We start from the raw sequence: 13,645 nt of genomic DNA, 5'->3' as shown, positions 1-13,645 counted from the left end.
TGGAATTTATTAATGTCAGCAATAGTTCCGTGTGTATGTTATCGGTGCCCCGGAAGAACTTGTATACGTTACAGGTGAACCTTTTGACCCATGGTTCATCAACGGTCAATAATTGCTCTTTTGGATGAGGGCAGTTTATGGATATGCTTATGACATGCATTCCTAAGTTAGGAGTGATTATACCACATATTTAAATGTTCTTCATTTTTAAGGGATACACTTTCTGTTACATTCTCCTACTATTATTTAGACTCTCTGAAAACTACATCTGTCTTCCTTCACTATCCTTAGTCGTGCAGTCATCTCCTCAATCCTGTTTTCAGTATCTGAAACACCAAAACGAATTCCCATATAAATGTGTTAGACCTATATATAGGCAAATTATCAACACCAAAAAGGATATATGGATCGTCACTATATCATATGAAATAATATACCAACGCAAAGTATAATCAATCAATACATAATTTTATTACAATCACTTTAATTCACATGATTGGCAAAACACAATATAAAAATTAAGATTAAAAACAATAGGGCTGGCGGTGCATGGTTGGTGGGCTATCAAATAAAGTGCAAGTGCAAACATGCGGTCAGTACTATTGTGCAGCACTGTTTGGCTTTTCAGTAAGTCCCACCAACTTTTGGTGATGCACATTCACCTTTAAGGGTTTGTACTTGTTGATTTTGTATAAGATGATCTGATATTGATAATTTGACATTCTATAGTGTGCCAGGTATATCTCCTGATTTGCACATGTTTACATTCATCTTTTAATTAGTGCAGCCTATCAACTTTGCAGCTGACCGTTACTGGTCATGGTCTTTATTTTTATTGCTGACCGCATGTTTTTAATCTTCATTTTAATATTGAGTTTTGCCAATCATGTGAATTAAAGTGATTGTAATAAAATTATGTATTGATTGATTATACTTTGTGTTGGTATATTGTTATTTCATGTGATATAGTGAGGATCCATATATCCTTTTTGGTGTAGATGTATTCAGTATCTGCCTTGTATCCCTGCTGTACTGTAGGAGGGATGTCTCCTTGTGGACCACCCCCTTGTTCTGGTACGTGGCGCTGGTCTTCCCAGGGCGCACTCTGGTACTGACCTGTGTGCTGGGGGGAGGCGGGGCCCACTGACACAAAGTAAGGTGGAGTTACACCATTTAAAAAGCCGTTATTCCGGCAGCTGCCTTACGACCATTCTAGCGCCGGAATGCTGCCGCTGTGTGAGAGGGGTAGCACATTCTCACTGCTCATATTTCTGTTAAGTTTGCTCTAAATATAGGGTTACAGGGTGGGCTCCTGATGAGGCAACATTGGGTGCAGAAACGCATAGAGCCTAATATACCTTTGACATGTAGCATCTTAGAGCAGGGCAAGCTAATTTCTTTTAGTGTTCATGAGTGACTGCACAGGCTGCATCCCAGCTGTAATACCTCAGCGTGGGTGGTGAAGCACCACATATCCACTATCACTATTTTTGGGTGAGGTGGATACATTGTGTGTATTATTTGTATCAGTCCACTCATGATTTAGTCTGACAGCAACCTGGGTTGTTTCATTTTCTGCCAGGAAAAGCCCACTTTATTTTCAGTTCTTAAATGAGTGACAGGCCTTCTTTTATTTTTAGGCCATACATGCTAGTTCCTGTGAACTGCATTTGTGTGTTTGGTGGATTTAGTACTTCTTTGTCATCTTTCTTTTAGTGATTGTTTTTCAATAAAAGTTATTTGTTTTGTTTTTTTCATCCCATCTAGTTGCGTTATTAGTCGCTTCACTTCCAACAAAAAATTGAATAAAAAGTGTTCAAACGTCATAAACATCCCAATGAAATGGTATCAAGGCAAAGTACAGATCGCAGTTTTTATATATTTTTTTCCAGTGTTAAAACGCAACAAAAACTATACATATTTGGTATTGGTGTAATCGTACTGACCCGGAGTATGAAAGTAACAGGTCAGTTTTACCACATATGAAATGCAGTAGATACAAAATAAAACTTCCCATTTGAAATTTTTCAGATTCCCACTACATTGTACACAACCATTTTTTATGTCATTAGAAAGTATAACTTGTCCCGCAAAAAACAAGCCCTTATATGGCTATGTGAATGGAAAAATTAAAAAAAGTTATTGCTTTGGGAAGGCTGGGAGTAAAAAAAAAAATGAAAATTGTCCGGTCTTGAAGAGGTTAAAGGGCATCTGTCAGCAGATTTGTCCCTATGACACTGGCTGACCTGTTACATGTGCACTTGGCAGCTGAAGACATCTGTGTTGGTCCCGTGTTCATATGTGCCTGAATTTCTGAGAAAAATGATGTTTTAATGTATTCAAATGAGCCTCTAGGAGCAACGGGGGCGTTCCCATTACTCCTAGAGGCTCTGCTCTCTCTGCCACGCCCTCTGCATTTTGATTGAGAGGGTCAGGCAGTGACCTGGCGCTGTGAATCAAAGTGGAAACTGCGTGGCAGATGCAGAGAGAGCCGAGCCTCTAGGTGTAATGGCAACGTCCCTGTTACTCCTAGAAGCTCATTTGTATGAACATGGGACCAACACAGATACCGTCAGCTGACAAGCGCACATGCAACAGGTCAGCTGGTCTCATAGCTACAGACCTGATGACAGATGCCCTTTAAGTATAGTAACAATAAAAATAAAATAATCTGCAAAAAAATTTTACTAAAAAAAAATCAACTATAGGCCATTTTCAGATAACACATCACCTTTACAATCATCTTTTTTATCGTCAGGATGTGATATTATGGACATTTTAATGTATAACTAATTAGGAATTATTGACAGTAAAAGCCATTTCCAGAACTGATATTGATTTGAGCTGTCGAGTAGCTCTCTAAAGTAGAGACTAATGGTGAAGCGCTGGGATTTCTGAAGGATTACTCTACTTTAGAGACTGCCATTTGCTTGTAAACTGCAATTTGTATCATTTGAAATAATACAGTGGAATGTGTAACATATTCAAGGATTATCCTTAAAACCGTGTAATCCTAAGGGGGGGATTCATGATTGTCTTCGAGTAGAAGATATTAATGTGAGAGACGTTCTTCATTCCTTATATACTTCTAGGATTTCCTAGTGGAATCAATGTTGGATCTCAAAGCTACATTAACACAAGATGTACACTTGGTGGGTTGTTAACAGCAGAATCTAGAGGCTATTACAGAAGACAAAAATGAATGCTCTGACATCATCTTATTTGTAAATGGAAATGTGCCTGACTGTGTTTGTAATCATAACCAGTGGTGTAGCTATAGGGTTTGCAGAGGTGACATAAATTGGAGGCATCTTGTCTTGGATCATAAGAGGTGCCATCATATCTTCTAAGTGCACAGAATTATAATCATGCTAGATAGAGCTCCCTGTACATGTTCTCCTGTTAAAGGCTATGTACACTTTGGGGGCATTTTTTTTATTATTAGTGCATTGTAATTATTTTGAGCTAAAATCATCTTTCAATTGGCCTTTATTAAACATTTTGAGCCCCTTTCTCTGTACAGCCTTGAAATTCTTTAGTAGCGGGCCTTGTATTTTTACTCTCTTTCATCAGGCAGCTCAGCTGACTACTCCTTATCTCTGATCTCTGACCCCCTAAACACTCTCACTGATAAGAATGTGACTTAACAGGGTTGTCCTGGAATAGATAATAATGACATCGTCAGGATAGGTCATCATTATCACATCAGCGGGGCTTCCAGTCCTAGGATCTCCGCCAGTTAGCTGTTTCAGGGAGCCGCTGCGCTCACCGGAGCTGTGGTGAGCGAGCAAGGCTCCCGGTAGCTTTCCAAGGACTTCGCCATACATCGTATAGCGGTATTACAGCTTGACTTGAATGGGGCTGAGCTGCAACTAGGCCATGTGACCGATGTACAGTGATGTCATTGGCCTAGGAAGAGGCTGTGGCATTCAAGGCCTCTTCTAACATCTGTTTGGCGGGGTTCCCGGGTGTCTGACCTCCGCAGATCTGATACTGATGACCTATTCCATGGAAAAGTTATAAATATATTAATATATTTTCCTGGCTAACCCCTTTAAGAGTTCATTCACACAGCCATATTGATGGGTCCGCGTCCCTTCCACAACTTTGTGTAACGGATGCCGACCCATTCATTTCAATGGGGCCACAAAAAATGCGGACAGAACACTGTCTGCTGTCCGCATCTGTACTTTCGTTTTGCGGCCCTGCAAAAAAGATAGAACATGTCCTAGTGTTGTCCGCAGTTACGAACAACAATAGGTGTTTCTATCATCCTCCAGGCTTGAGATATCCACAGAATAACTGTTCAGTAGCATCTTCAGTGTACATTACTTTATTGTACTGGACAGTGAAGACAGTTTTTACCTGGCAGTGCTCATTTCCAAGCTAAGGGACATAAAGGATAATGTCAGAGCCAGTTTTTTTTTTAATAGAAACCTACAAATTCATCTAATAAAGTATATTACAAAAATATTCCTTATCACTTCCCCAACACTTTAGGAAAAAACAAAAACAAATAACAGTTACAATTTAAAGAGCTTGAAATTAGTTGAGTCCTAGGAGAACCCAGAATGTCATCCACAAATTTTAACGGCATTTGGAGTAATTTCGATTGGGGTAGAATTTATTTGGAGCCAAATTGAATCACCCGACTGATTCGGATGAATTTAAATCGAATTCCCAAAAATTTGCTCATGTCTAGTGTTAATAATGAACCATACAAGTGTATAGGATAGAACAATGCGATTCAGCTCACCTCACTGGTACTCGAGCAGTCTGTCTCTTTCCAGCAGCAACAAATAGAAATCTCAGCACCGCTTCAATAAATATAAAATCCTATTCTCTATTGGGTAACAATCAAAATCAGCTTCAAAACAATGCATTCCACATATCAGTATATCAGCACAAGAGCACGGCTATCTGCTGGACGCGTTTCAGAACACAATCTGTCCATTACTCATATACCAAATAACCTCTTAATGGGGTTATCCCATGACTGATGTAAAATATGAAAATCAAACATCGCATAGTGCATGACAATCTCTAACAAAGCTAGAACCAGCCCTGTACCTCACATGGATTCAGAGATCTCCACATTCATTGCTCTGCTAGATTTATATCATGCTGACAACTCAAGGGGAGTGTCTTTTCTGCTGCAGCTCAGGGGGCGTGTCCATGCTCTACCTATCACAGCTCAGGGGGCGTGTCCATGCTCTACCTATTACAGCTCAGGAGGCAGTTTTAGAATAAAAACTGAGCATGTGTGGCCTTCTTAGTGAGCAGGGCAAATAAATAAGAAAAACAAACAAACAGAAGGTGGAGCTATATAGAACCATTTTATTGAATAACTCAGTGGCTATGCTAATTTTTTATACAATACAATTACAAAAGTATTTAGATCCAGGTGCTAGCTTGAATATTTTTCATGGGACAATACCAATGAGAGGTTGTCCAAGTTATTTTTATTGATGATCTATCCTCAGGGTAGGTCATCAATATCAGATCGGCGAGGGGACGACTCCTGGCACCCCCCCCCCCCCACTTGTGCCAGCGCAGCCTTCTCTTCATTGTTTACCTGCTCGCCATCACAGCGGTGGGCAGGTGTAATTACATGAAGCCTTCCCATTCACTTCAATTGACGGCTCGTTTCTATTCAAGTGTATAGGAAACAACCGTCTCATAAAAGTGAATATGACCGCCGATCTGGTATTGATGACCTATCCTGAGGACAGGTCATCAATAAAAATAACTTCGACAACCCCTTTAACCTGAGTAAGGGCTCATGCACACGACCGTATGGCTTTTTCAGTGTTTTGCGGTCCGTTTTTTTATGGATCTGTTGTTCCGTTTTTTGTTTCCGTTGTGTTTCCGTTTTTCCGTATGCCATATACAGTATACAGTAATTACATTACACAAAAATTAGGCTGGGCAAAACATTTTCAATAGATGGTTCCGCAAAAAGGGAACGGATACGGAAAACATACGGATGCATTTCCGTATGTGTTCTGTTCTTTTTTGCGGACCCATTGACTTGAATGGAGCAAAGCACCGTGATTTGCGGACAAGAATAGGACATGTTCTATCTTTTCACGGTACGGAAATACGGAAATACTGAAACTGAATGCACATGGAGACACTTCCGTTTTTTTTAAATGAATGGTTCAGTATATGTACCGCATACTGAACTAAAAAAAGGGCCAGTATACTGAACGCAAAATACTGTTGTGTGCATGAGCCCTAAGGGACAGGTTATGTTCCAAAATGCGTCAACTGCATCATGCTCTTCAGCCAATATAGCGACAAGTGGAATGTATTGCCGTGAAGTTGATTTTATTATTATCACCCATAGAAGGATTTTATATTTATTGGAACGGTGCTGAGATTTTTTTCTGTTTGAATATAAGTCGACATTTAGCTTTGTCTTTAGCTTGAGATCAGAATTATCATTTTAATAATTACATACTGTCAGTCTAGGAAAAGACATAATGAAGTTCTGCCTGCGAGGATCTACAATCTAACTGTGCTGTCTGAGGTGTGGGAAGATGAAGTGACTAGCCTGAGGTCAGAGGGAACTTATACACAGCGTCTAGGCAGGAATCTTCACTTTCACAGTCGAATGGCATATGAATTGAATCGTGAAGGCAAACGGAAATCATTGTCTTCTGTTTTCTTGCAGCGTGTCGGCCTGGATTCTACAAGGCGTTTGCTGGAAATATCAAGTGTTCCAAATGTCCTCCACATAGCTTCACATATGTAGAGGCCACGACGGTCTGCCAGTGTGAAAAAGGCTACTTCAGAGCAGAGAAAGACCCGCCAGCCATGGCATGCACAAGTAAGTCAATAGGGAGTAAAGTTATTGTCTATGTCCACATTTACAAACAGTTTTTCTTTTGTTGTCCCTGCTGGTCTTTACTTACTGTTCCCATCTCAAAATGGCATGAAGGATATGTTTAGTCTCAGGCAGGTCATCACTTTGGCTGGTCATTGGTTGAGCAAGCCTTTTCGGGAATTTCCACCATGTTGAGCCTTGCCTGGACCAGGAAGTAAAAAGCAGCAAGACCAGATCAGTATCTGAACATAACATTTTTTATTTTCTCTGGAAAACTGCTTTGTTATGAAGTGGATGTGAATTAGCTGTGTCTGCTGAACATATTTGGCTTGGGGCTACTTCTAAGGGCATTATCTAAGTGGCCTGCCTGGTATTTACTATTTTAACCCCTATACAGGGATCTGGGCTCCACTGCAGGTGAACCACCAGGTTGCTATCTCTTTGAGTAGTCTCTTCTAGGTTGACTGTTGACCCACAGGGCCAAGAGACACCGGTGCAGAGCACAGAAGAAACAGGCAAATCTGTAGTCAGAAACAAGCTGGGGTCAGGGTGGGCAGGGTTCATGTAATCCAAAGTCAGTTAAAGTATCAGTGTAGACATTTAATGGTCAGTATGGAGACCAGGCAGAGATCAGGCAGTGAAGGGTCAAATCTGGTGTTCATACAAAAGTCGGTAAATGGGCAGACAAATCGAATAATAGTACACCTTTGCAGGACACTAGAGAACTAGAACCTTTTGCTCAGGCACTCCACCACAGGTTAAGGTGTCTGAAATACGCTTGATGGCCAGCCATAGGCTGGAGCAGAATAAGTGCGTGTGCAGGCCCTTTAAGAGTCAGAGAGACCTACGTGCACTACGGGAGGTGAGAGGCAGAGCTGGCAGGCCTCAGCCAGGAAGCAGGCCTCAACCTGTAAGGGGAGAACAGAGCAGAGGAACGTCTGTGAGCACAGGCCACAGGGGAGGCAGAGCAGGCAACCAGGTGAGCCCTTCAGCAGCCATCCCCAAGAGGGGGACCTCTTGCGTAACACCCTTTAAACAAATTATGGACATTCTCTATTAAGTGAGGTGGTAATTTTGGATTCAGATTTTGTTATTATGTGTTTTTAAAACATTAAATGATATTTTTTTCTAATTAACTGCTGCCACCAAAATCTCCAGGAATGCATTGTGTAATCTGTGGATGTGGATGCTTTGTGTACACTTATAGAGCACAGTATATGTGCAGTGACCCAGTGCTGCTAAATGGTTAATGATACTAAATAATTCCAAAAGCTGAACATGGGAAAACAGCTTAGTTATCTGGCCCTACTTAGCAGGAGGAAGGCTGGCCTTTCCCACCCTGAGTCAGGAGTTCTAAGTAGTCTGGTCAAGAAAGTCAAAGTGTTATGCAGTGTTGACCACGAATATTCAAAAAACAAATTTTTATCGCGAATATCGCCACTTCGAGAATTTGACGATATTTAGAATATAGTGCTATATATTCGTTATATCGAATATTCGGCATTTTTTCCATCTGAACACATGATTCCTCCCTGCTTCTAGCTTGTGGGCCAATGAGTCATTGGCCCACAAGCAACTAAAGCAGGAAGGAATCATGACTTCAGATGTACAAATGACCAGCTAAGACCAACCATCCTGATATTGACATCTGAGACCAAGATCCATGCATGTAAAATTAGCTTTGTGCCTAAATTATTAATTACATGAGAGTCACAACCTAAAGTGAGAATACCTTGGTAGAATCAAACATCGAGGTCTGAAGAAATGGGACTTGGTCTGGGAATTAGGGTGGAGATAGGACCAGATGTATATTGTAGGACTTGCTTGTAGAGGTAATTTAAATGTTAGATGGCCTTGATAATTGTTATTGAGTAATTCATTGATATTTAAAGGCAATCTGTCAGCATTTTTAAGCTGCCCTCTGTAAGGGAATTAAGCAGTGACAGAATGCTGATTTCAGCACTGTGCCTTTTTTAAGCGCTAGTTGTGGAGTGTTTGAGAAATTTACACTTTATTAATTGCAGAACTTGCATTTCGTTGTGAAGGGGTCTTCTCATTCAGATGCACAAGCTCAGAGTTTCTGGATATTCTTGAGCTGCGGAGTCCTCTGCCTCTTCAACCACTAATTAACAGTTCCTCTATATCAGGGATTAGCAACCGTTGGAACTCTAGCAGCTGTGAAACTACAACTGCCAGCATGCACACTTGCTCAGTTGTTATTGTAATTCCCATAGAAGTGAAAGGAGGATTCTGGGAGTGGTAATTTCAGAACAGCTGGAATGCTAAAGGTTGCTGATCCCTGCTCTATATGCATACTAGGGTCTATATGCTGCAGATTTTCCATCCAGATGATGCTGGTGGAAACATCATAGCATGGTACAGTAGCAGGAAAATGGATGACAAATCACATCGCCATGTTGAGGATAAAATGTGCAGAGAATTGACTTGGGTTTTAGATCTTAAATCCGCACATCAATCTACTATTCACAAAAAGTTAGGGATATTTGGCTTTCGGGTGAAATTAAGGGAAAACGTAAAACGTTCACACTCCAGTGATATTATATCATGAAAGTCGGGCATTTAAGTAGAAGCATGCAATGGGGATTTCCTTGTCTCCAATAATTTATTGAAACAAAAGCCCACACCAGTAGTGGGTATACCCCCACAAAAATGTTAGTGTCTCAATAACTCAATGTGGACTTGAGCATCAATTACAGTTTGACAACGATGTCTCATGGTGTTCACAAGTCGACTTATAGTCTCCTGAGGCATGACACCCCACTCTTCTTGAAGGGCGGCCCTCAGGTCATTAAGATTCTGGGGCACAGAGTTACGAGCCTCTACATGACAACTCAGCTGATCCCATAGGTTTTCAATGGGATTCAGGTCTGGAGTAGGGCTGCAGCAAATGATTATTTCAGTAATAGAGTATTCTATTGATTATTTTTTACGATTAATTGAGTAATGTAATAAAAAAAAAGAATTAATAGACTGTTTTCCTTTATAAAAACTCATCAGACCCCCTGCCATCAGTCTCCAACACCCTCCTTCGTTCTCCCCTGTGCGATCAGTCCAAGTGCATTAGTTCCCCCAATGCCATCAGCTCCCCCCCACCCCAGTGCCATCAGCTCCGTTCCCCCAATGCCTTCAGCTCTTCCCCACCCCAGTGCCTTCAGCTCCACTCCCCCAGTGCCATCAGCCCCTCCATGCCATCCATTGCCATGTCCCCCACTCCCCCAGTGCCATCAGATCAGCCCCTCCATGTCCCCACTCCCCCAGTGCCATCAGATCAGCCCCACATGTCCCCCACTCCCCCAGTGCCATCAGATCAGCCCCTCCATGTCCCCCAGTGCCATCAGATCAGCCCCTCCATGTCCTCCAGTGCCATCAGATCAGCCCCTCCATGTCCCCCACTCCCCCAGTGCCATCAGATCAGCCCCTCCATGCCCCCTACTCCCCCAGTGCCACCAGATCAGTCCCTCCATGTTGCCCACTCCCCCAGTTCCACCAGATCAGCCCCCCCATGCCCCTCACTCCCCCAGTGCCATCAGATCAACCCCTCTATGTCCCCCACTCCCCCAGTGCCATCAGATCAGCCCCTCCATGTCCCCCACTTCCCCAGTGCCATAACATCAGCCCCTCCATGTCCCCCACTCCCCCAGTGCCATCAGATCAGCCCGTCCATGTCCCCCAGTGCCATCAGAACAGCCCCTCCATGTCCACCAGTGCCATCAGATCAGCCCCTCCATGTCCCCCAGTGCCATCAGATCAGCCCCTCCATGTCCACCAGTGCCATCAGATCAGCCCCTCCATGTCCCCCAGTGCCATCAGTTCAGCCCTTCCATGTCCCCAAGTGCCATCAGATCAGCCCCTCAATGTCCCCCACTCCCTCAGTGCCATCAAATCAGCCCCTCCATGTCCCCCACCCTGTCAGTGCCTTCAGATCAACCCATCATGTCCCCTACTCCCCCAGTGCCATCAGATCAGCCCCTCCATGTCCCCCACTCCCCAAGTGCCATCAGATCAGCCCCTCCATGTCCCCCACCCCCCAGTGCCTTTAGATCAACTCCTCATGTCCCCTACCCCCCTAGTGCCATCAGATCAGCCCCTCCATGTACCCACTCCCCCAGTGCCATCAGATCAGCCCCACATGTCCCCCACTCCCCCAGTGCCATCAGATCAGCCTCTCCATGTCCCCCAGTGCCATCAGATCAGCCCCTCCCTGTCCCCCAGTGCCATCAGATCAGCCCCTCCATGTCTCCCAGTGCCATTAGATCAGCCCCTCCATGTCACCACTCCCCCAGTGCCATCAGATCAGCCCCTCCATGTCCTCTACTCCCCAGTGCTATCAAATCACCCCCTCCATGTCCCCCAGTGCCATCAGATCACCCTCCATGTCCCCCAGTGCCATCAGATCAGCCCCTCTATGTCCCCCACTGCCATCAGTCAGCCCCTCCATGTCCCCCACTCCCATCTGCCCCTCCATGCTATCCTTTGCCGGCTGTTCCCCTTCAGTGTCATGTCCCCAGCACCAGTGAAATAAAATACTTACCTTTTCTGTAAGGGCGCCGCTCCACAGCTCCTTCCTCTTCTTCTACGCGCCCTGCACTGGATCCTGACATCACAGAGCGTCGGTTCATAGTGCGCGCTTACGTGCACTATGACCTGACGATGCATCAGGATCCAGTGCAGCGTGATACGGGCCGGCGGGTGACCACGGAGCGGTAAGTAATAGCAAGCTTTTCACTCCCGCTCCATAGTCACATGACACAAATGAATCCTTGATGCAAAAAATTGGCCTTGATGATTTTTTGTGTCGAATTGCTCGATTCAAACAAGTAATCGTTTCAGCCCTAGTCTGGAGCAGGCCACTCCATTTGAGGTACCCCAGTCTCCATCAGCCGTTCCCTAATGATGCAACCTCAGTGAGCTGGCACATTGTCGTCCATGAAGATTAAATTAGGCCTGTGTTGTTCATGCAGAGGCACAATGACTGGATTAATGATGGTATATAAGTAGTATGGGCTTGTAACTGTACCATTCAAAAAGTGTAGGGAAATTCTGTATTGACTAGACACACCTGCCCACACTGTAACAACACCACCACCAAAGGCAAACAGTGGCTGATGCACAACCCCCACTTCTCCTCCTCCACACTGGAAGCAGTGTTGCACTGCAGTGGGGAAGTGTCAACAGGTCATGCTTAAGCTGATCTGCTTAGGTGACAAACCGCACAGTACCACAGAGCTGTGGCGGGGATAAGAGACCAGACTGAGCTGTGGCTCTGGCCACTCAACCTAAAACCAGGCATGGTTGTGTCTAATAATGGCCGTAACTTGGTGGCGGCTTTGGAGCTCGGCAAGCTCAGACACAACCCATGCCTAGCCCACGTCTTAAACTTAGTGGTTCAGCGGTTTCTCAAAACCTACCCTAATTTACCTGAGCTACTGGTGAAGGCACGCCGTGTGTGTGCCCATTTTCGCAAGTCATTGACAGCTTCCGCCGGTCTATCAATGCTGCAGCAGCGCTTACAATTGCCAGCTCACCGACTGTTGTGCGACGTGAGCATGCGCTGGAATTTGATGTTCTACATGTTGGCCAGGCTTTGTGAGCAGCAGAGGGCAGTAGTGGAATACCAGCTGCAACATGGTCGTCGCCTTTCCAGTCAGCTTCCACTCTTCACAAGCGAGGAGTAAGCATGGATTTCTGACCTCTGTAAGGTTTCAAGAAACTTTTAGGAATCAACACAGATGTGAGCGGCGATTATCAGTGTCACCATCCCACTTCTGTGTCTACTCAAACGCTCGCTGCTCACAATTAAGACCGACGCTTTCCATGTGGAAGAGGTGGAAATGGGGTAAGACATTACACAGGGTGATAGCCCGACCACCCTCAGTTCATCTTCTCAGCGCAAATTGGATGATGATGATGAGGAGGAGGAGGAGAAGCAGGAGACTGTTGCCTCCTCTACATAGGGTAGTACCCATTGAAGTTTAATTCCATCTGTTCAGCGTAGATGGGCAGAAGAGCAGGAAGAGGGTGAGGAGATTGAGAGTCATTGACTGATGACGACAGCGAAGTCTTGCCTGTTGGGACTCTGGCACACATGGCTGACTTTATGTTAGGCTGCCTTTCCCGTGACCAACGCGTTTTCCGTATTTTGGACAACACCGATTACTGGTTGTCTCCAAAAATTTCCAGCTGACAACGCTGGCGGCAGAGTACGTAGTTCATTGTGCAACTGAGGAGAGGAGACAAGGGGAACACACAGCAGTTCCAACAGAGGCAGGGCAACACTCTCCAAAGCCTGGGACAGTTTCCTGACACCCCGCCAGCACCCTCACCCTGATGCGCGGGCTGGTGTCACAAGGAGGGAAAAGTTTTGGAAGATGGTGAAGGAGTACGTAGCAGACTGTGTCAGCGATCTTAATGATCCCTCTGTGCCTTACAACTACTGGGTGTCCAAGCTGGACACGTGGCACGAACTGGCGCTCTACGCCTTGGAGGTGCGGGCCTGCCCTGCCACCAGTGTTTTGTCAGAGTGGGTATTTAGTGCTGCTGTGGGCATAATAACTGATAAGCGCATCCACCTGTCAACTGAAAATGGTGACATATTGAATCTTATAAAAATTAACAAGGCCTGGATTGCCCCTGACTTCTCTACTCCACCAGAGGAAAGCTGATGAACATAAAGGCACTTTAAATGTTTTTTTTATAATGTAAAATTCCCATGCACCCCTTCCACCACAAAAAAGGGTATATGGTTTAATATTCCTTTTTTCATCCTCCTCCTCTTCTATCATATCAACATGCATG

The 13,645-nt window shown here is 44.4% G+C and overlaps 1 protein-coding gene across 1 annotated transcript in view; it reads left to right on the top strand.

The window, feature by feature from the left end:
• Positions 1 to 13,645, top strand: part of EPHA6 (EPH receptor A6) — a 983,829-nt gene that overhangs the window by 442,291 nt on the left and 527,893 nt on the right. Inside the window, exon 4 of the mRNA XM_044284497.1 lies at positions 6,677 to 6,832. Coding sequence (XP_044140432.1) covers positions 6,677 to 6,832 — 156 coding nt within the window. The remainder of the gene's footprint in view (positions 1 to 6,676; positions 6,833 to 13,645) is intronic.

This window comes from Bufo gargarizans, chromosome 3 (assembly GCF_014858855.1).
Source record: "Bufo gargarizans isolate SCDJY-AF-19 chromosome 3, ASM1485885v1, whole genome shotgun sequence".
Lineage (NCBI taxonomy): Eukaryota > Metazoa > Chordata > Amphibia > Anura > Bufonidae > Bufo > Bufo gargarizans.
Note: the sequence above shows the minus strand (reverse complement) of the source record. Positions and strands in the feature narration are given on the sequence as shown.